The 23,902-nt window shown below is 39.3% G+C and overlaps 1 protein-coding gene across 2 annotated transcripts; it reads right to left on the bottom strand.

Annotated features, from left to right (window-relative positions):
- Positions 1-252: 252 nt before the first annotated feature.
- Positions 253-23,883, bottom strand: ACTR2 (ARP2 actin related protein 2 homolog). Of its 2 annotated transcripts, XM_027663062.1 has the most exons (10): positions 23,731-23,877; positions 17,566-17,676; positions 14,675-14,689; positions 12,413-12,628; positions 8,747-8,819; positions 6,738-6,874; positions 5,806-5,955; positions 4,965-5,110; positions 4,472-4,604; positions 253-3,305 (listed from the first exon to the last, which is right to left on the bottom strand). In XM_027663062.1, exons 1-10 carry the CDS (start codon positions 23,776-23,778, stop codon positions 3,135-3,137), a joined length of 1,200 nt encoding a protein of 399 aa, XP_027518863.1. In that variant the 5' UTR covers positions 23,779-23,877; the 3' UTR covers positions 253-3,134. The 2 variants fall into 2 exon arrangements, with proteins under 2 accessions (XP_027518863.1, XP_027518864.1); XM_027663063.1 differs by lacking the exon at positions 14,675-14,689 and having other exon boundaries at positions 23,731-23,883.
- Positions 23,884-23,902: the final 19 nt, after the last annotated feature.

Below are 23,902 nucleotides of genomic sequence, written 5' to 3'. Positions count from 1 at the left end.
TGCAGTACTGAAGTTGAACTAGAAAAAGATTCCTGTCCAAGGATAAGGATTTTATTTTCTTTTCAAAGAAACTGGGATGGAAGGAGTGGGGTACTGGCTAGAGAACAGAGTATGACAGCAATCAGTAGAGAATGTGTTGTCATGTCAGATTTCCTCATCAAAAGCTGCTCATGGTAGTTTTGTGATGGAAGTTAAGTTAGAGAAAAACTGACAGAACTGTGATTTCCCAAAGGAAACAAAGCAAACATAATCTACTTTGAAAAAAATCTGATTTTATTTTTGTATTGAAAAGACCTGTCAATTTAAATAGATGTTTATTTCCATTCACGGTCTCAACCAGTGTTGTGTGTTAACATTATTCAGAACTGTATAAAAAGCCATTTGTGTTACATCGGTTAACATCCTAGAACACTGGGGGAGGGGAGGGTTTGAAGCAGCTTAACATTAAAAATAGGATGTTCCCAAAAAACTTACAACTGATGCGGCATCTTCTATTCTAATTTTATAGGAGCTGAAGCATTTTGCAAATACAATTCAAGTTATTTGGTCTTCAAAAAAAAAAATACTTTAAAACCAGATTGCTTTCATAGCAATATTGAAGCTGTCAGCTGAGAGAACACACACACACACACTCTTGTGTGTGCAAACACACACACTGAGCACAACTGGAACACCCCATTCAGCACTTGGATTACATATGTGTTCCTCTGAATCCACGATAACAGTTAATTTAAAATGCTAGTTGCCTCTTTTTTTTTTTTTAATATATACATGGTTTCCATGGAAACCCAAGATTCTGCACAATCAACTGACATTTATTACTCATGGTGCTGTGAAGTTCTCTAGTGAAAGGGCCAAATTCCAAAACCTTAATTCAAACATGCACATACCTAACTGAATCCAATGGACAGGGGAGAAGATGGTTTAGAAAAGGGGTTGCAGGGTCAAGGTCTAGATTTGAAAAACCACATGACAGATTGTCATTCAAAAAAAGTTTTTTAAGTCATTCTTTGGTTTATTTCCATGATTCCCAACACTGTCTGAAAAGCCCAGAGACAGTCACTTGAGAAATCATAGCTCTAAAGCAAGCCCACAGCATTTTTTAAGTCTTGTGTATTAAATGTTTAGAAGACTACAGGAATTCAGAGTACCCCTTACATTCATGTCCCCAAAAATCTAGTAACTGCTTAAGTGCATGCACTGAGGCACGACCGGCATGCCTGTAAATTCATATTGTTCAAGTTAAGAGTAAATATAGCTGCAAAAAACCCCACCCACCTATAATTAAATGGTCATTACTAGCAATACTATAGTGACTGTCTTGTTATTAAAGAAATGCAGACATGGTTTCTGCCCCTTTGGCTCGCTCAGCCAAAGGAAGCTGTCTGCTCGATTTAGAAAGAAAGCAGATTTTAAGAATCCAAGGGAGTTTAATATTTCTGTGTTCCTGGGGTCAATTATTAATGTAAAGATGTAGACAAATGGCAAGTATATGAAAGCATCTCTTGTACATTCCAAGCTTTGGAAGTCAAAAGCAGATCTTAACTTCCTTACGCTTAAATGTCATGGTAGGCTTTGAAAACCAGCAAGAAGTAATGTATTATTTCCATGGAAAGCAAAGTAGAACTAAGTCTAACTGGCAGTTTTTGCTATGCTTACTGTAAGGCAGATTTTATTGCAAAGATAGTTACCAGTCTGCTAGTAGGAAAAAAAAATACAGGCAACTATACTCAGAGAAGGTGGCTGATAATTACTAGTGACAACTTCTATTTTTTAAAACAGCTCAGCTTTAATGTACTTTCTCGAAAACAGCATTTTCATCACTGGTTTTCACTTCCTTCCCCATCCCATGTTAAGTATCAAAAATCAAGACGGGATAGAATGAATTGTGGCTATTTACCAACCAACAACATCTCATATTCCAATGTTATTTTTAACTGGAAGAAATATAAGTCATTCTTTATAACCTACTGCCACTGGTTGTTTATAAATATCTGCTTGCTGCAATAAACACTGGTCATTGAAATATTCATTTGCAGTAACTACTTGGCACTAGGTTAATATACTTGTAAAGTTTAATGGAAGTGCTTCTGATGTACACACAAGCACTTAAAACATCAGACTTTTTTAAAACTTAGTTCTGGGGGTTTTAATATCTATAGTTACAGTTTTCACAAGCGTTTCTGAAAGTATTAAATCACTTCAATAAGTTTAGAGGCTCCTGTCTCAGCATATCTAAGTTTCTCAACAATTACAGAATAGCTAATTTAACATTCTTGCTCCCTATGCTGAGACAACGTGGTACCAAAATTTAGTTATAAAAAGAGGCATTTTTGGGTCAGGCTGACCCCCCCCAGCTGTCCCTTAACAAAAAAAGCAACATAGCTCAAACCTGTCTCCTCTCTCCAGAAAAAAAAAGACACCTAAGGCCACAAATGTACATTTGCCAGAACATCGGGTGTTGTCTCCATTTGTGGCAACTGTACATTCCCACTTTAAAGAAATACAGTCTGAAAGCCCCCCCACCACCACCTTTAAGGATAAACCCCCTCAGAAGCCAGTTTAGGCAGCAGTGCATATGGAACCACATTACATGGAAACGGTGTGTTAAAGCCATTCCAGCTACTTCAACTAGTTTCTAGCAATGTTTAATCAAAATTCCTAATTTGCAGGAAAAGAAAAAAAAATTGAACTTGATGTAGAGAGAGGCATAAAGATGCAAAGATAATCACCACAATGATCCAATAGCAAAAACTCTTGTTTAAAGGTTTTCTTATGCTAGAAAAGGCACACAACTCCTTGTGAACTAGAGACAAAAGCTAGCAGGACTACAGCAATAAACCCAGAAGAAAAAGCCTACCAGAATTACCCAATTGCCTACTGGGAAGGAACAATGAAGTAGACAGGCTGCTCTTGCTCCGTTTTGTTTGCAGGGAAGTGGTCAAATTTAATAGTCAAATTTAGCCACATTAAGAAACGTTTAACAAAAGCTACCCCAAGAAACCAGAACAAAACTTGACGTTTGGGTCAAAAGGCCAAGACAGGCCCTTCCATAGCATGTAGCTGAGTGAGTTCAGAGATTGGCAATGAAAGAAAAAAAGCTTTAGACATGTGATGGGAACAAGCTTTGGGATTTATCGAACAGTCACACCAAGCTTCTCCAGCACACGCACTCCCTTTTCCTGGTATTCTTGTCGGGTCATCCAGAAGTTGTCTTTGTCTTTCATGATGTCTGCTAGAACCGCGCCCCCCAGGAACACCATGTGCTTCCGACGGGGTGGATCCTCGATTCGGATCTTAAATTTCTAAGAGAAAGGAAAGAAACTGTTACTGGGATCCCTGAAACAAAGCCTTTCAAAGATAAAACCGGGCTTTCCACCAGAACAATGAAGTGAAAACTGTCTAGTGAGAAAAACGCGACCAAAGAACTGAAACGTCAGCTCACTGGGCGCTCCGTGTGAGCCTCCAGCTTGTGCAACCCAAGTAAAATAACTACTTTGCACTGGAAATTAGAGACAGCTATTGACACCTCCTCCAAAACTGTACTTTCAGTATATCCACAAAAAGTCCAGCAGTCAGAATATAAAATTAAAGACCCAATTTTTGCATTTCATGAACACAGTAAACGGTGAAATACTTCATAAGCTTCAATGGCTAAAATTATCAGAAGTTACCAGATCATCAAATCACAAAATATTTTACAATTATACCCAGTTTTAGAAGGACAGCTGAAACAGATTTTAAATTTACACAACCAGCTTAACAAATTAATATTCCCTTAAATTCTTCAATGCTAAAGCTCTAACTTCAAGAGCAAGTCATTTGTGTGCAATATTGTTGTAAAACATTCTGTACAACTGAGTCATTCCATATTGCCACAAAAGATATTTAGAGGACACTGTATTAAGAATCAGGGAAGTTCAATGTAGTTCAACATTGGAAAGTCCACTCAAAGGAGTTTTCTCTGTAAATATCTCTTCCTTGAAAAGCAGACAGCATTATAACACAGTGTTATTTCTGTAATGTGTGTGTGGCTGTTGCCTCCTTATCACAGTAAGCAATGAAATCTGAAAACTTATTCCACTTGAACTCCAGCCTCTCACTTCTGAGTATTTCATTTGTAGTATGAATCAAAACTTTCACAGATTAAAAAAAAATATTTTTGCCCAATGATGACTTTAAGGCACAAAAGACTTTCCTTAGCTTTGTTTAGCCTACATTACAAGTTGTGTCCTAGCCCACTTTACATTCGAACTAATCCATAACTTCAGGAATTACTTGCTTTAGCACGGACTAAAAGGTGACTATTGCAAAGGAAACGCAGGGGTGTGAAGAACAGAGAGGCAGCGATTTTGCAAGTCACACGGAGGGCCACCCGCAGCCTCTCATTTTTGACTACTTGGTTCCCTCTAGTGGGGATTCAGGATAAGACTCCGTGTCCCCCCGAATGAAGCAGCCGCTCGATACCCACCGAGAGCTTTTCCACATCTCCTTTCAGAACTCGTTCCAGGTAGAGCTGTTTCAGTTCCCGCTCCAGCCGCGAAGGCAGCCCGGGGTACATGGTGGACCCTCCAGACAGCACAATGTGCTTGTAGAATTCAGACCTGACCCAAAGAAAAACAGTCTTTCTAGTGTTGTATAGTTTACCCTGTTAAGAGGGGTAGATACCTGTATGGACAGGGGAGCAAATACAAATCTAAAAAATGGTGACTACACAGACTTGCTCATGCTTTACCACAAAGCAGCAGTAAAAAAAACAAACCTGTGCTTTCAAGATTTTATCTGCTCATTCACACCAAAATAGTTTCCAGACAACCTGCTGAGCTCCAAGACCACAGCCTGAGCCCCTCTCCCAGCATATGCCCTCTCCTAGCAACACACATTAGTGCCTAAAGCAAAAAATGTTACTCTGAAAGCAGTTCTCACATCACCCCTGTATCCTGACAGAGGATTTGTGCTCTTACCTGGTATCAATGTCAGCGGCCTGGATGGTGTTAAACAGCAACTCAGCCACACCAACCCCTTCTACATTTATTAAGTGAGGCTGGAAAAGAGCCTCTGGTGCCTCGAACCGTTCTCCACCAACTTTGATAATCCTGCCATCCGGGAGCTAGTGAAGCAAAAACACCATTGAGAAGGCTACTTTTAGCCACTTGAATACTAAAAAAAACCAAGAGGAAATGACCTACATTGCTCCCTAATGTTTTAAAACAGGAAATTGTCGATACTTGTCAGCACTGCAAGAAGTCATTCATTACTACTGAAAGAACACACAAATTCTTTAATCACTGCAACTCACTCTGAGACATCAGGGACCAGACACATCGATACCAAACATTTCCTTACAATACCAACTCCTATTATCAATTTAAAAGATGATCTTACAGCAAGAGTAATGCTTTTCCGCAAATTATTTTCTCCCATGTGTGATCACAGGAAGTTTCCACTAGGAGCAATTTTACCACTCCTGACAGCAGATATCAGTCTCATATGTCCCACTGTTATATGGATGAAGCTGAAAGAATCTGATATGCTGGAAAAAGTCCACTTTCTCTACAAGTTCCCACACTGTAATAGTCAAATTTCAAAGATCTACAATGACAAAAACGAGTGCAAAGTCTTATGGAAAATCTCAAAAGAAAAAAAGCTTTTAGAAGCTTTTCCCAGAACCAAGTAATCTGATTCTAACAGACTCTTATGGCTGGGAAACGAGCTACTGCCAAGAAAAATTGTGAAGGAATCAAAGCTAAACGAATTTAAACCTAGGAAGTTTAGGACAAGAAAAACTGTCTCTAAGACACTTACCGTGTAGGATTCAACTAATACTGTGGTCTCTAGTGCCAGTTTCTGCTCCTGTTCAATGTTGTATCCCACGTAACAGAGCTTTTCCTTGATCATGCGAACGGTCTCAAAATCAGCAGAATGGTTGAAAGCGTAACCTCGCAGCAGGAGGAGCTGGAGGGAACACAGCACGTTAGTCCAGATCTCTCAGTAGAGGTGTACACTTAAACACGTATCTTTAAAAGCTCATCTCCCTTTTTTAACTGCAAATTTAGTGTGGAGACAAATCCATCCTGGTATATCCGTTATGATCAGAAAAGCGGAATAGCAGCAGCGTGACTCCAAGTGGGAAATTTTCTTCATCATTACAACTTTCAGTGTAACCATCACAAAGACAAATTAAAGATAACCAAAATGATTCTTATCTTTAGCACTTCACTTCAGAACACTCCAGTGTTCCAGTTTAACCATCAAATTTGTCAATCCAGAATGCTGCTTATACTTAAAGCACCCAAAGAAACAAACTGTCTTTCAAACATGCTGTCTTATTTAATAATCAGGGAAGAAACACTACACTGTTTTCCACACTGTAAGAAAGTCTTTCTGAAAATAGAGGAGTAGAACCGAGAGAATACAGTTTAGCTTTCATTTTATGTGTTGAGAAAGCCAACTTTTGAGGTTTTCCTTCCCAAATATGGAATAAATTCCCTTCCTACAAGACTGCCACTAAGAAAATGTGATGTCTCTGAATAACATCAATATCATCACGTGTGATTTACATGAGGAAACATAAGAATAGACTGAAGGAATACAGAGACAAAGGAGTTCTTTATCTAAATTAACATATGAATAATAAAGGGAAACTGTATAGTGGTTTATTGCTATCAAGGGATTTTAACTTGAAGCAAAGTACCACAGATACCAGCCTCAACCTTTAAGAACTCTTCCCAGCTTACCTTAATGAGGTACCTAGTGATATCCCTCCCAGCAATATCTAACCGTCTCGTGAGATGAGGGAGAGAGAAACCTTCATAAACTGGGCAAATGTGGGTTACACCATCTCCAGAGTCCACAACAACACCAGTCAACAAACCTAAAAGAATGGGGAGGAAAAAAAAAAAAAAGGTGCAACTTTTATTAGTACTTTCGTAAATAGAGCAGAATGGTAGCGAGTTTAAGATTTTTTCATTGTTATCTTAACACAACCTCTGTTCCCTCAGTCACCACTCGATTTTAAACTTAATGTGTTCATAGTAACAAATGCTTTCATATATTTTTTTTTGAAAGTATTACCTCTACTTTTACCTAGATGCTTAGAACTCTACCGTTTGCAATTTTACCTGGTGTTTTGACATCTTAAATTGCACTCTAATTAAAAGAGAGTATCTATGCTCATTAAATGCTTGTTGGGGCACAAATTCCTCCACAGAATCAGCTGTATATGTTCACCCTTATATTAATTTTCAAATACGAAGAAACTTAAGAGATATTCAGGCCATGATTTTACCTTGTTACAACGCTTAGGACTAGTTGATTTTGACTGGTATTCAAAAAACCAAACCAATGCTTTCATAAGGTGGAGAATATTTGGACTGCACAGCATACACCTAATTTTTTCCACACAGAAGTAGCATTAGGCTGAATCAGATCCACTGTCACGGACCAAAAAAAATCCACTCTCTTGAAAAAAGTTTACCACAAAACCATTAACTTCTAAGGTGTAAAAAACTGAGATATCATAAACGTGTAGAAACATACATTTCTTTATTTTAGAGGCACAAATCAATGGTGAAAGTTGACCAGAAAATAGTTTTATAGTTTTTCACAAGCTGCCTAAAGCAAGAAAACATATTTTAAAGGAAGGCTTTAAAAATGCACTGAAACGAGGCACATCTCTATGTAACTTTAGCCACTACTTTAACCTTTAATATAAAAGATGTTTTAAAGGGCTTTTTTTATTTTCAAAAGCAAATGTTTTATTTATGGGCCCCTTGATTGTTACACCTTAGAAGGTCTTCAACTTTGTTTTAGATGATGGTATGTAGGAACACTGCAGACTGCTCTGTGACACTATTTTGTTATTCACAAAATAATTGAGCACTACACAGTAAGGTACATGTACAGTTACAGTAGATTTTAAGACTGTAGATGTGAGTCAATTAAATACTTAAAAGAAGCAAACCACAGCAAAAGCAAGGGGAAAAAACGTAATAGCACAGACTGCAGCAAATAAAATTAATATTCAGGTGTGCAAAAGTGGTTTTGGTTTAACCAGTTTTAATGCCTTGCATAACAGTCATTCCAGTACCCCATCACTTTGGCTCTTGGACACAGAAACTGCAATGATGTGTTAATGGACAAAGATATTTATGTCCTGCTATGTGACAGCTAAATACACCAAGTCACTAATAAACAGATGTAAGGAGTCATTGTATTAGAACTGATGTGCTTGAGTCACTCCTTAAAATCCTAGATGGACTGCAGCCAGTGGTAGAATTTCCACTGGATTTAGTCAATCCCTAATTTTCTGCTCAGGCTGAGGATCTTTTAACCTACTTTATCTACAGCAAAAGACTCAACTTTCTACTTATTTCCCCCCCTTGAAAATATTGGAAAAGTCACATGATCATCATCTTGAAATTCACTCATGATCAGAAAATCAAAAGTCAGCCATTAAGACTTGGTGCCAAAGGCAAAACAATCACACCTTGAAACAGTAACAGTTTTGATAAACCAGGATTTTACATTTACAAGCATATCCTCGTATGCTTGTAATCCATGAAAATAACACTGACAGTGATACCTATCAATATTTCCCCAAAACAAAAAGCAAGCCTGTCAGTTAGAGCTGAGCTTACTCAGAGAACAGCGCTGAATTAAGCCCAAGACCCAGTGATGCCTTATTAGTACCTTGGCTCAGCAACACATTTATAAACTAAAGAGATTTTAGGTTATTTTTGCCTACCTTGAGCATACAGAGTAAGAACAGCCTGGATGGCTACATATACCCCAGAAAACTGGTACGTCTCAAACATAACCTGTAAGATGAAGGCAAAAATTAGCTCCCAAAAGCAGGCCAAATACTAAAAGAAATTTCATAGGTGTTTGAAAACTGTATTTCTAGCATTTTATATTTTTACTAATCAAAAACACAGTAGTACATTCAGTTCTATACCTCACCTGTTCACACCAGATAAGCCAGATGAAATATTCCACATCTGTTTAGCAGAATGCTTACAAGAAAACCCTTACAAGAAGCGAATACTCACAAGAAAATCACACCGACTTCTGCAGCTTTACTAAGCCCTTTTCCAGAGTGCTTAATGAGTGGGAGGCAGTACTTGCAGACCAGACAAGCACCTCATTACTGAAGTGTGACTTGGGAACTAAATGTTTGTTAAAGGTGTATCCTCTAAAACGAAGTTCAGGGTTTTATTATTCTGCACATCAAGCCTCACAGACTTTGTACAACTGCAGAGTCTGTCAAGTAAAACCAGACTCCTGTGCATCTGGCACTACAACAAGTCCAGTGTCACAGGTTTCTCTCTGCATCTGGGCCACCTTTTTCACTTCTTTAAAGCACAACCAATGACAAACTTCTAAAATTAGTGCAAACTCCACTACAGACAGAAAACTGCAGGTTTGCAGAACTCATACTGAAACATGAGAAGTAACTGCTTGTCTTGCACACAAGGTTCCCTTAAGCACTAAGCTAGTTTCAGTGAAGAAACAGGCCAAGATTAAAGGATGTAGGGTTTATAGGATCTTGTCTTCTTTATAAACACAAAAAAGGCCAAGTAAACAAATCATACTGTACAGCAATTTTCCCCTCAAAATGCTTTACCAGGAAAAACAGATGAACTCTCATTATTTCAACACATACAGAAGTTTTGCTTTTGCTACTCTGCAGCCCCCTGAGCCCTTCTGCAACTTCTAGGATTAGAAACTGATTAAATCCTAAGTACTCCCACAGCTCAAGTAAAAGATATCCAAATATTGTTGAAGAAAAAAAGCTGATGCCTGACAATTTTAGAATTCTGAGCTATTTAAGGAACCTCCTCTGTTAGAATAATGTGAAAAGGAACTGAAAGGGAACAGTTGAAAGGGCAGCAACTCAAAGAGATTCCATATGAGTAGTCATTGTCTAAACCCGACACTATTCCAAGTAGATGAGACTTTCAAACAACGTGTTTATTAAATGAAAAAATAACATAAGGAAAACCTAAATTATCAACTTCATACAACAAAATGAATACTCAAATGGCATTAGTTACTGCCCTTCACATGTTGTACCAAACCCGTTTATAACCTATAGGCAAGGCCTTTTGGGGGTCGTTATTCTTTCCTTCAAGACATATTTGACATGAAAAATGCCTTGACATGGGACATATATGTTAACAAATCTTAAGATGTAAATACTGAGCAGGATGTTCTATGAAAAGATTCTTCTTCCCTTGAGAGCAGATTTTGGATTACCTACAAAGTGATGTTCTAACTAGAAAGGAAGAATTAAAAAAATTGGGAAGAATGGTAACGAATTCTAGTTTGGGATTAGAAGTGACTGTGCTCGAGTATCTCTACAGCTACTTGATATGCCATTACAGTCTGGCTGCCTCTGAGGGTGTTACAGAATGAGAATGCAGCAGAGAGAGACAAACAGCACTTGGTTCAGCTGAAGAGCAACCAGTGTCCAGTACATGCTGTGAAAGAAAAGGCACTTTTTAAATACATATTTTACAATGTAGCTGTCACGTGAACACCTGTTGCCTTAACTCTGAGGCTGAGTTTGATGAAGAAATGAGGTAAGGAATGAGAATTACTAAAAATAGAATGAGGGACAGCATATGTAATTATCTATCCTCTTGATATGGTCCAGATGACTAAGCTTTCCTTTCAGAATGCTACTGCTCTGTATCCCAAACTGCACAGACATTATTATATTTACTGCAGGCTTTAGGAAATATCTTCATTCAGTCCTCTGCTTCACACTGGGCTACCCTCCCTGGAAAGGAGGAGGCCATGTCAAAAACAGAAGGAGTATAAATACACTGTGGTTAAAATAAATATTGCAAGTCCTCATAACATTGTGTTCCATTAAAAATATTAATAGAAACAGTGAGCTTCTGTGTAACTCAAATTTAAATTTACAGAAATGGATTCTAGCTCTTACTAATCCTCTAGATCACGATTAAGTATCTGCAATCTCTGGAGTGGTATAAAAAAAGCAAATGGAGCAATGCAAATATTTTATCAGAGTTCAGAGGCCATACTGTTTTCAATTTATGGTATAGAATTGCTTGATACCAGAATAACTAAAATCCAGCCTTTTGTGTTCAGCAGGAAAACAGAAACAAGAACACCATTGTAGACAGCTGAAAAGCAAAGAAGCCTGGACAGGAAATACAGCCATTCCTGCTACATGGAGGCCACCCAGAATAATCTGCTATGCCTATCACACCACAGCTGACTGATGTGCAGGACGTGGTATTACTAGTGTTGCACTACATAATAGTTGTGTAATAGGTCCCTAATGTCCACAATTGCTAAGAAATGCTGAATTTAGATGCATGGTTTGACTTTTTTCACTTAAGTTTTACCTTTGCTAGAATTCATTTGCTCCCAAGTCCCTGAAAGAAAGGATTAGCATAGATACATTCACTGCCATGTTGCAAGTGGAAAAGAAAAAAAGCACTACTGTACTTGTGACAACGAAAGGATTTTAAGGGAAAGGTCAGCAGGTAACAATAAATATAAATTCTTATTAGAATAAGCAATAAATTTGGGGGAAAAATATATATACAAGCTTTGATATTCAAAGCTCTGACAAATGGATATGGTTACAGACTTGGAATCCATTTTTCCCATCCTATCAGGTATTCTAACAGCAGGGTTTTTTTAATTACATTTTAGTTACACTGAATACTTATATTAATTGAAAATACCTATGATGCTTGAGAGGAAAAAAAAAAAACAAACAGAACAGGAAACTAAACTTTTTGTTCTCGTCAAACATTATTGCTCTTCAAAACTATCTCTTTGTCACATAGTACTGGAGCTAAACAATATCTGACAACTGACATGAACACAAGGTTCAGGTGGAGCTCAGATCACCCAGGGCAGCCCTCTGAGATCGAGGATCCAAGAATCAGGCCTTCCTTCTTAGAAGGCTCTCATTGATAATCCCTAGCACTAATTAATGATTAGTGTGGGTTGTCATCACACCTTTGTCTCGACCACCTCCAACAACACCGCTCCATCTGGTGAGCATCATCCAGCTCCCATCTCCTCTGCAGCATTACTGGCTTACAGAAGTCCAAGTCATTTAAAGTAATTAACATTCATCTAATAACTCATAATCAACGAATCTTGGATATATGCAGACAGACATGTATTCTCAATTCTGTGTTCTAATGCTGGTATGGCTTGAGACAAGAAGCCTGCTACAGCTTTTGAATGAGATCAGCTTGTTTCAGTTTAAGCTCAGGAGCATTCATGACTATGGCTGAGGATGAGTTTTGGTTAGAAAACAGAACTGCTTTGCCTCAGACAGTCACTGTGTGTTGATGGAACAAGAAACCTCTTAGCAATATTTCAAGGACAGTCTGTATCAGCTTCTACTAGACAGACATACCTCCACAATCTTCTCCCTGTTTTTAGTTGGATTCATGGGAGGTTCTGTGAGTAGAATTTTACAATTTTTTGTGTCAATATTAAGTTTTTCTGGTCCAAACGTGTAATCCCAAAGGTGCTTCATATCATCCCAGTTTCGAACTATGCCGTTCTCCATTGGATAATTCACTTCCAGCATTGACCGTAATTCACTGGCTTCATCACCAACCATGAGATCCTGTGAAAATTTTAATACAGAGACATGTCAGTGCTTGCAAAGTTTTCTGAACACCAAACTCCTCAAGAATGACAGTGAACTGCTTCAGCCTGTGTCCAGCTGTGTTCTTAAGCAATGCCCACATTTTTGAACCATTTTCAGGTACTTAGGAGAGAAGTAGAATATATTTCATGTAGTATTTAAAATTTGGCTGTTACCCATCCCAAACCTTTTCCAAAATGAACATTATTAATTCAATTAATTCAATTTCAATTAACCTTAAACAAACCAATAAACCCTGTAAGAGACTACGAGTACCTCTGTAAGTACAGATGTTTCTCCACTGACACCTCCAAAATTATTTTATCAAATACTAATTTCTAAGAGCTGAGATGCAAAACAGCACATAAGGGTAGTAGGTGGGATTGGCAGAGTATTTTTCCATGCATGTTGCAAATTTCTGTGCACAATACCAAAAAAGGAATAATGAGTGGTGAATAAGCATACCGAACAGTAGCAAAAGCAAATAAGAGATTGTAAGTTCCACACTAGACATTAAAAGAAACAATGGTTTACATATTGCCTGTGTCAGTAGGGTGTGAAGAGACACATCTAAATATAAAATATAACCTCGTCTGTTCCTTGCCAGAAGTTTCAAGCCAAAAACCCAAGTAATGCATTCTTGCACAAACACAACCAACCAATGCAGTTTGTATAGTCATTTCACACTGATTAAGCAATCTGTTTATTAAAGTTAGTTATGCAAACACTGCAAATTCAAATTAGTAGCATCACATCTTCTCCTTTCCCACGTATTTCCCAGAGGAAGCATGTACAATAACATCTTATCTTCGCTCCCTATTATATCCCACAGTTGTCTGGGATAAAGAAGCCTGGACTGACTCACTCGTACTTAGCCTATAAGAACATAATTCTAGATACCAGTAGCCCTGTGTCCATACTAATATTAATTGCCAAAAAAAAAAAAAAAAAAAGGCCAGCTGCTTCATCCAAAAATATGCCACTGCAGTTTGCAGTTGCTGTGGCACAGCAAACTTGGAAGTGAGGATTACTCAACCTACTACTCAATGCCAGGGAAAAAAAGATGCACAGCGAAAAAATCCAGTGTCTGGTTTACAATGCCCTTAACAGTAACCTAGTTACTGTTGACCATGTAAAAGGAAGTTCACTGAAAATAGTTTACGTTAAACCATTCTTCTTCCACCCCCTCTCACTGACAAGGTGTTTTGTTTGTTTTCCTTGCACAGTAGATCACGCTTCAGCTCTCGACTGTACAGAACACAAAAGTCAGGACTCCAATGTTTTGAACCAAAGGTACTCTGCTGAAACCGTACTATTAGAACTCCACCACACAGCCACACTACTCATGAGAATTTAAGATGACAGAAACTCCACCAGTTAGAAGACTTGGAAACCTTTTTGTGCATTGTTCTCTGAGGCTCTCTGCTGCCAGACAGGACACAGCCCAGGAAAAGCTGCTATTCAAAGGTGCAAAGTGAAAGTTGCACGAAACTTTCACGTCCTTTTAAAACCAAGATAAAGGGTAGAACAATTGTTCTCTCTTGAGAACATTAGTGCTAGCACACTAACAAACAGGCACGCTTGGCAGGTGAAGAGGAAGAAGGACGACACAACTGAGTTGCAGAGAGGAATCAGTATCGTGACATCCAATATTTCCACCACTTGGTTACTCAGGAATGTTTGTCTGACTGAAATCTGAACATTTCTTCAAACTCTTGAGTTTTAATGTTAAATAGAGCACTTCCTACTGTTAAAGATGTTGAGTTCATGTTGATCTTTCAGTGTTATTCTTGCATCTTGCAAAACTACAGGTTATGTAGCACTTAGAAGCAATACATAAAATATTCTCATGAATTAGTTTTGCCAGTAAACCAAAGCAATGAACAATGTCCAAAACAAGTATGTATTCAAATGTAAAATGTAAGACAAGACAAAACAATGAATAGCATTAAAAAATAACATAACAGCTACTAGGTCTCATCAAGCAAAAATGGTAAACAGAAAGCACAGGGGCACCTCACTTACCATCTTTTTGTTATTCTACTTCAACAGGTCAAGAAAGGTGAAGAAAAGGTAGAAGCAAGAAAGTCAGAAAAGGCCTAAATGAAATTCTCAAATTACTTTAAGTACACAGTAGAATAAGGCTGAAAAGAGATGCAGGTACAGCAGGAAATGATCCGAGTTAGTTTAGTTAGGGCCAAACTAACATTCTCAAGGTATTAGATTAAATCGTCTCTTTAAAGGAAGCTACTGCTACATGTCAGTGGCATGTCATGTTTATGCATCCTAGGTTGCAAACAGGATCAGTATATCTGCCTATCTCTCATAAATAGGATTCTGTGTATAAATATTCTGTAACAATGGAGTTTTACCCTGGGCAAGGTGTTTATCTGAAGCAGACAAGACTCTGCACAAGGCAATTCACCATAATTAGCTCTGACAAATCCTAAATTTATGTTTTGTTTTAAAAATTTCATTTAAAATATCCAAGAACTGAAAACTACTAATCAGTAGTGACTTACTAGTACCCCTAAACCCGCTGCAAAGACTAGCAAGTCAGTAAAAGCTAAAAGCAGCATCTATCCTTCTGGGTTTAGAGTTTTAAGGTTGCAATTTTAAGCAAAATAATCCCACTAATAACTGAACTCCTGTATTTATGTCCTGAACTGAGGACTCTGAGTAGGAGAAAAAGCTATATCCCTGCTTCTAGCCAAAAGGAAAATCCATACAGAAAATATGGGCAAAGCAACTTGAAACTGGTAACTCGATGGATGAAAACCACTGTTTTGATCAGCTTCCAGGCTCTTTTCACAGAGTTTCCGAATTTCTCAGGAATGACAGCTTTCCTGAATAGTTTTGAAAAGTTAAACTCTTGCCAGCTTCCTTTACTCAGTTTCAAACTTATCCTGTAAGAACTCACAGTGAATGCCTAGAATTAAATTTTGGCATAAAACTCATCTGCTAAAATATATTTCTTTTAGGAAATCTGCAAGAATCTCACAAAGAAAACCAGCACTCACACTTAACAAGTCTTCCAACTGTATAATCCTACTGGTATACCCAAAGTATCTGTGGCAGGGATTTCTTCTCTTGATATACTGCTTCCTTAAGAAAGGTGACAACTTGTTATAGGTAGATGCTACAAAACTTGTAGGAAGAATCTAGACACGGTTTATACTCTGTACAATACGCCCATGTGATCCATGCTCAAGCAGAAGACCAGCAGTGCATGTGAAATTATAGTTTACTGGTTCTTTTGCACTGATTTCATAGTAATTACCCACCTCTACCTCCTATCTTTTTAATTTAACACTGTTATCTGTAACAAGTTATCAGGTAATCAGAGGATATCAAAACTGGCAGGACAGGCTGCATCAGACCAGCTCAAAAAAAACACAACTTCAACAGTCAGATTTCATGCAAGAAAATCTTTTTTGGACTTCAGACTCATAAATCACTGCATAACTTTCATAAAACTTTACCAGGATCTCCTTTAAGGAGGCTCCTCACATCAAGTTCAAGGAGATACCCAAAGAAACTCCTGTCCTCAAGTCTTGCAAGAGAAAGGAAGATGTTCTCCCTCTCCTTACAAAAAAATCCTCTCTACTGTGAAAGGGAAAGATCTCCATCCTCTCAACCAAATTGTCCTAGCTGACACAAGGTAAAGCAGTATTGCAATATTAGCAACACACAAAAAAACCCCCCTATGAATGTATTTTGGGAAGGTTTGTTGTCTTTCAACCTCTTGACTTCCTTGTGTGGCCTTCTGCTGATACTACAACTGTTTTACAGGCAGCAGCAGAAGTCAGATAACTCAAGTTCTCCTTGTTGACTACAAGGTTCTGAAAATAAAGAACAAGACTAGGCCAACTTTTTCTTTTCCTAAGCTGCTGTTCAGAAGCAATATGGAAAGCAAAATTTAAGCCTGTGTATACGTGGTCCTATTTGACTTTCACTGGCCTAAGTGAGGACTTCTACAATTCTGCATTGCCTCCTGCTTCTCCCTCACTCTCCAACTGGAGTTTGCACAACTGTGTAGTAAGGCATTCAAAACTTTACCTGACAAAGAAATCCCTCTTTTTCAGCTGGATCAGCTCACTAAAGTGGCTCACCACATGCCTGCACAAGCAGCATGACCAGCACAAGGTGAGAATTGTGTGGCTGGAAGCAAGAAGGGAGGATGTGACCACAGCAGGGCTGAGACATTTACTGAAGCCTGTATCGCAGAAGCAACTAGTAACACTCAAAGCATTACTCTGTAATTATAAAACAAGTGAGAAATGACAGCTCCCTGGACTTCAGAAAAAGATTCTCAAACAATGGTTCTCCCCTCATGTCTTGGAATAATGTCCCAAGACAAAGCAGCCTGGACAGAGCCTCTCTAACTGCTGTGCAGTACCCAAGTCCATCAACAGCAAAAGGAAAACAAAAACAATAGAAACAATGAAATGCAAACACAGCCAAGGTTAAACATCTCATACAAGATCACAGGTGATCAACTGTGAGTAGAAAGCAAACCATAGAAAGACCTGGAAGCTCCAGCAGTTCTTCAACACTATCTCAGAATCTCACAGTACAGCTTGGTGACAGTCAGTCACTTCTGTCCAAATTCTGCCTTCTAATCTTGACATCATTCACATATCGGCATTTGAAGCCCCTTTTTGCCCAGAACCACTTGAGCCCTACCTGCTGCCTCCTCAGGTGTACTACCTGAAGGCCTCCAGTGCTTTAGATTACCCTCTCCATAACCTTATATAGTTTGTGACAGGCTAAAATCCAATACAGAAATGAATCAAGAAATACTGAAAGAGCATAAAGGAGAGTTAAGGAGAAAGCATTTCCAAACATAACGTAAGTCAAAAGCTGCCCTGTGTATCTTCATCTGTCAGAAAGAAATAATAATCAAAAAAATTTACCTTGATTTCAATGTTTCCTACTTTAGCAGTTGATCTTATAATGGGTCTTCCAACCAAAGCTGGAAAAATGTGCTCTGGAAAATTTGAGCCTGCATAGCCACATTTCACAAACTGAAAAGGAAGAAATTATTTTATTAGAATATGCATTACTTTTGTTAACCAATAGAAACCTGGTTTGGGGTAAAAAAATTAGAAGTCCAAATTTAAGAGCATGTGTCCCACTGGAAACCAACTGGATTTATATTTTCAAATCAATTTTACACATTTCAAATGATGCATTAAAATATTACAATATTTTCCAGAATGTTTTCTGAATCAAGACTGTCAGATTTTTAAGAAATGGTATTAAAACAACTAAGTACATTGTGAGGTGTACAAGAGTCTGGTGTCTGAATTTGGATTTGGCCACTCCATAAAAAAGTCCTCCAGCAACCTGAAATCCGTAATTTTATAATAGATCACCTTATAATGAGTACCCAATGAGACCTAATTAAATCACCTCTCCAATTAAAGCACACAGTAGCATAATGAATTACACACCAGAAAAAAAAAAACAAAACCTTGTGAAATCAAGTTTTATACTCTTATAAAAAGTGCTGAACTGTGAACTAGCAGATAAGTCTATGCAACTCAGGTGGACTTCTCGAAGTTCCATAATTTTCAAGGTTTCTTTTAAGGATAAAGTTTCCAGTAAGCACTTCTAAAACCAACAGTACAACCAAAACCTCAGATGGTGGCAGTTCACACCAAGCAGGATGCTCTGAAAGGGTTTGTTACCCAAATATATACAAAAGGAAGCTTCATATCACCAGGTCCCAAGATAGTATATACACTAAGAAAACAAGGACAATTTACTGAACATTAAAAAAAAAAAATATACAGTCACTAGAGGAAGCTCAGTTGTTAACCATGAACTTTAAATGTGTCAGCAAGAAGTTACAATTTTAGTTCACAGGGAACAGCAAGTTATGTTCTTCAGCTATCCTACATGCGTGTATCATATGCACACTTTGCATCTTGCACTGTATTAACATGCCAGAACAAAAACATTTTCACCTGCAGAGTTACTCAACCACTGAGGTGCAGCAGTGGTAACCCAGGACCACGGGATCACTCAGGCTGCAGGGAACCTCGGGAGCTGTCTGGTCCAGCCTTGGGCTCAAAAACCAGTCACCCCTGATCTCAGAGCAGGTTGCTCAGGGCTTTGACCAGTTTGGGTGCTGGAAGCCTCCAAGGACAGGCAACTCACAGCCTCCTTGGGACCCTGTCCCAAAACTTAATTAGCCACTTCAGGTTGTATTAAAAGTCATCTGCTAGCATTTTCAAAGCATTCACCAAGTTTTCCGGAGCGAGGTCTGAAGGCTGCCACTGGAACAATTATCCCAGCAAAGAGTACAGCTAATTGCAGTGAGAGGAATTTTGTCATTACACTAACGGGAACATGAAAAGTCACTTGCTGTTGCTTGTAATTATTCACCTTACTGCAGTAAAAAAGAACACCTGTTTTGGAAAGAAATTTATCAAGCCAGTCACACAAAGAGTCAAAGAGATATTTTAATTAAATATGGGGTAATAGAGGGAGAAAGGATTTTTATTGGTTTTTTTTGCTTTTTTGTGACTGATTTCTTTCACTCATTCAGTTCTTGCTGTCTCCAAAGGCAGAGCTGTCTGGAATACCTGAAGAATGACACTGTGTACACAACGTGTTTCACTCATTCTACTTAAATCTGAAAAGGCAAGTACTTATAAATTCCTTTGCTTGTGTTAAAGCCAGAAGTACCTAGGAGTTATATAGATCTTATCTGTGTATTCAAGAATGCAGTGCTGCTATCAAAAAGCAAAGAGCAGCCTCAAGCATTTCTGGATCACACTACCTGAATACACCAGAAGACTTTACCAGAAGTTTGAAACTCGAGGAAACGCATGAGACATTTTGAAGGACTGAGCTGAGCCCAAATAATGGTGTCCAAATTTAAAGGAAAAAAAGCTCCCTTTCAGGCTTAGCAAATTGCTGCATAAAGGGTAATCACACAATTTTTGTTGCTTCTACAGTATGGAGGTATGCTTGCTATAAATTTCACCGTGCAGGGCCTGGTCAAGCTAGAAAGAAGTCCTATGAAACATCTAATACAATCCCATCCTCCAGCTTAGGGCTTCCTGAATTATTTCAAGTACAACCATAAGCAGTACCTCACACACACCTTTGCACCCATATATTTGTCTACAGCTTTTCCTCCTTTTCTGCCCCCCTCCCCCAGCATGAAGCAACTTCCCTACCAGTCATCACCCACCACGTTGGTCAACAGAAGTAACAGGACAAATAATATCTAAATAAATCTTTACAACTCAAGCTCCTGGAACAGCCCTCAAGAAGCTCCACTACCCACACTTTTAAACCCTGCTGGAACCCCAAGGTTCATAAAGAAACGACTGAGATATGAGATATGCACTGACTACCACACAAAAATCAGCAAGTGCCTCTCAGCCAACCTTAAAAATACCTCTCAAAATCACATACAACTACACTGACCTAGAAACTGCTGACCTACAAAACCACTATTCTTACTATTTGATCTCAATAGTAACTTCCAGACCCCTTCTGCATTAAAACCTTGACATACCTTCCCAGGAAATTAACTACGTTGGCAGTGAACAAACCCTAGATTTTAAAAACAGATTGTCATTTCTCCAACCAGCCTAAAACACAAGCAAAACCAGATTTAATCTATGTGAACTGCAGTGAGTGAGATTAACCCTGGACACTCCCAGTCTGTTCCCTACCTCTCTCAGACCAGAACAGACCACCTTAAAAATTACATTTTACAAAGTTCTATAAATTTAGCCATATACAGACAGAATTTTAACTCCTCTTCAAATTTGCAATTTCCCTCTCCAGTCTACATAAAAATTTGGTGAACATGACAGCAAGTGAGCCTTGTACATCAGCTTCCCCATCAATGGGAGCATCCCTGCTGTAGTATTCTCCCTGACATAATCCTGAATATTCAGGTGGTTCAGTATGTTTGTGATGACCCAACACTGGCTGAAGAACCAGACTCAGTAAAACTACCAATAGGTAAATGCACCTAAAAAACACAGCTCTGTATAATAATAGATGCTGGACAGTTATGATATTTTGAAGGGGTACAAGAAATGTAAGACACTTCTCCCTCCTGTCCATTACTGGAAATCCTCCAAAATCTTCGAGTAAACGTTATGAGCTGCAGTAACCTGGAACAGAATCAGCTTCTCTTTTCTAGTGCCCAGCACGAAACACTCACTGTTCCTGCCGCTCTCAATTTGAAACTCTCCAGTTTAAGTACAGTGTACTTGTTTCTCTTCCATGTCTTACTGTGCCCACCTCTCACAACAATTATCAGCACAACGCTCATGTTTCGAACTATAACATGAGCACTCAATGAATTTACCCATTTCTGCAGGGACTCCACCACCATTTATTTTTGCACACATTTAGAATGTTTTAAGAACAGCTACCTAGCCTGCCTGTGTGCAAGGCCATGTATGTAAGAACTTTTACCATATATAGTTTCTTCTCCATTTCACTGTGGTTTATACTGACTCTTTCACTTCCTACTGAGTCATCAAACACCAAGAACTCGCATGTATAAGTATTCTTTCAAACTAAAAGAATGAGGAAGCTCACGAATAGGTCACGTGACAAGTTTTAAAATGAATGCTAATATTCTTATCAGATCTCTGTGCTTGATTCTTTCCATTGATGCAACTCCCAAACAAAAGCCCTAAACACAGTTACAGCAATTTTACAGGCCACTAAGTAACTTACCATTTGTCCTGTAACAATAAGAACATCCACCTTTAATGGTTTAGACCTTTGAGGTGCCATTGCTTCCCTCCCTCCTACACTACGTGTTGCAAGAACTTCCTTCTAGTCACCTCTTCCTCAAAGATTGGCTGCAGCCTGACACATTCAAAGCCCTTGTGCAGCCTAGCAAGAACAGTAGATTTCAAAGACAAGCCTGAACTTAAAACCTGCACTTGATTTTTCCAAGGATATTCTCCATTTTTTTATCTAACATTTCTGACGCCTGGTAGGAGATCTAATTTCAATCACGGTTTTAAGTATGACATGTCAGAAATCACTCTGACATAGAACATCTCTTGTCATACAGGAAAAATATTATCATCAAAATACTGGTTTGACAATATAGAGCTACTTGATAATCTTCAAATGCAGTTGAGCCTCAAAGATTTACTGAACAGAATTTTCTTCTTCGTTATCTCAATACTAGTTCAATTACCCCAATTCAATCTAAATATTTTGAGTTTTACTGATTTAACCATTGTTTCTTGACATTCTGCCCTCCCACCCACGGAGCTCTGTGGCCAGGGTACTTCCCTACACACGTTGTTCTGCTCAGAGGCCAAACATGACCCAAAGCCACACAAGCTGGAGTGACACAGGCCCCTCCTCTCGCACCATAAAGGCACCTTCCACTGCTGGGAGGTTTTTTATACCCTGCTGGTACAACTCACAGAGGGGAAAAAATGCATCAATCCAAGATGTCCCTGGAATTAAAAGATATATTATGTCGTAAAGAAATCTGTGTTGCAGGCACAGCTTGGGAAATTTGATAAGGACAAAAGCTTTTATCCATGTCCCACACCTGAGACCAGCCAAAGCACAACACTGCTGTCACTACCAATACACCAAACATTTCACAACTCAGTGATTATTGCCATATAAGGGACCATAGAGAAGGATGAAGCTCTTATTTTTCTTCTCTTTTGGGCCTGACAACAGGGATATTAAATAATAAAGATATTATTACTGAAAAACCACAAACAACAACAACAAAAAAAAGCAAAACAGCTTCCATATCCCTTTGTAAAAAAAAAGTGCTAAATGTTACATTTTTTCCTTTCCTTTTCCTAGAAGAGACTGTAAAAAGTGCCAAATGTTCTAGACTCCAGCCTTAATAATGATAATTTTTGCTATAGGAGGAAAAATGAAGAGACATTAAAACTGTCAAACCCCAGACCTGTCAAATATGATGTTCTAGTTCTTCTTCCTGAACCATTCTAATCATTTCAGATGCTAATTGGAGAACCCTCTAATTCAGGATGCTGAATGTCTACCAGCAGCATCCTTTGTCTCAGCTGTTCTCTACCTAGGCTTATAAAAGAAAAGAAAATTCTTTTTTATTCCAAGTGTCTATATAAAATAAAACTTCTTTTTTTTTTGCGCCATTCAAAAGATCTCAATGTACCACCAGTTATGTTAACTCTCCATAATAAAAATGATATTGCTTTACTAGGGGAAACCCCAGATTGCTAAAAAAAAAATTTTACCATGGGGAAAGAGCATCTTATTTCTTTTCTTTTTGCTCTAAAATGGTATCTTTTTCACTTCCTGTCGAGGTGCCTCGCAGCCTGACAAAAGGATGGATTTCCAGTGGGTGCCTGCACGCTCGAGGAAGCAAGAAAAGGTGAAAAGGACGGGGAAATTTAAAAAAAAAAAGCCAATTTTGAGGGTACGTTGTGGATCAGAAAGGTATTTAAAAAAAATGCCAATTTTGAGCTTACACTGTGGATCAGAAAGGTACTAATGAAAGGATGCTTAAAAAAAAAACCCCAGAAAAAACAAACAAACGAAAAAAAAACCACCACAGAAAACCAACAACCCCACCAAAACATTTCCCTGAAGCAATAATCCTGCGCACAGAGGACACATCCTGGTTGCCCCACGTATAATGCGCTCATTCAGAAATTTTAAAAATCGGTATTTTTGGCTAAACTCGCGTCGCTACAGAGCCTCGCTCGGGTCACGTCGAGAAATCAGATACCGACGGTAACACGGCGAGAGGCCGAGGGTCCGGGGGCGGGCAGGGCAGCCCCGGCCCCGCATCCCGCCGGGTGGTCCCCGCTGGACTGGGATCACGGGATCAGCGGGCGCCGGGCCCGGAGCTCCCCCCGCCCATTCATTCCCGGGCCCGGGATGGCGGCCGGGCCCGGTGGCGGCAGCGGCAGCACGGCCGGGCGGGCGCGGCCCGCGGGCGGTGCCGGCAGGAAGCCGGGCCGGCTCCGGGAGCGGGGAAGGGGGAGCCTCCCGGCTTTTTTTCCCCTTCCCCCTCCGCCCCGGCGGCAGGGCGGGTCCCGGGCGCCGCCGGGGAGAGAGACACTCACCCCGGTGCCGTTGTCGCACACCACCACCTTCCTGCCCAGCGTGTCCATCGCCGCGACACCCACCGCGGGGGCTCCGCTATCGGCACCGATCGCGACACCGCCCGCGACAGCGACACCGGCAGCGGCACCGCCCCGACCTCCGCCGGGGCCCCCGCGCGCGCGCGCACGCCGG

Source organism: Corapipo altera, unplaced genomic scaffold (genome assembly GCF_003945725.1).
Source record: "Corapipo altera isolate COAL_440 unplaced genomic scaffold, ASM394572v1 94, whole genome shotgun sequence".
Classification (NCBI taxonomy): Eukaryota; Metazoa; Chordata; class Aves; order Passeriformes; family Pipridae; genus Corapipo; species Corapipo altera.
The sequence above is the reverse complement of the archived record's forward strand: the minus strand, read 5'-3'. Positions and strand labels throughout refer to the sequence as shown.

What these genes read in the sequence shown, in the direction of transcription:
- ACTR2 (XM_027663062.1), bottom strand. Translation starts at nt 23,778, where the DNA reads ATGGACACGCTGGGCAGGAAGGTGGTGGTGTGCGACAACGGCACCGGG. An exon ending in ACAGGGAGAAGATTGTGGAG is followed by an intron (nt 8,820 to 12,412) that starts GTATGTCTGTCT and finishes TTCATCTTACAG; the next exon opens with GTTATGTTTGAGACGTACCA. An exon ending in TATTAGTTGAATCCTACACG is followed by an intron (nt 5,111 to 5,805) that starts GTAAGTGTCTTA and finishes TTGCTTCACTAG; the next exon opens with CTCCCGGATGGCAGGATTAT.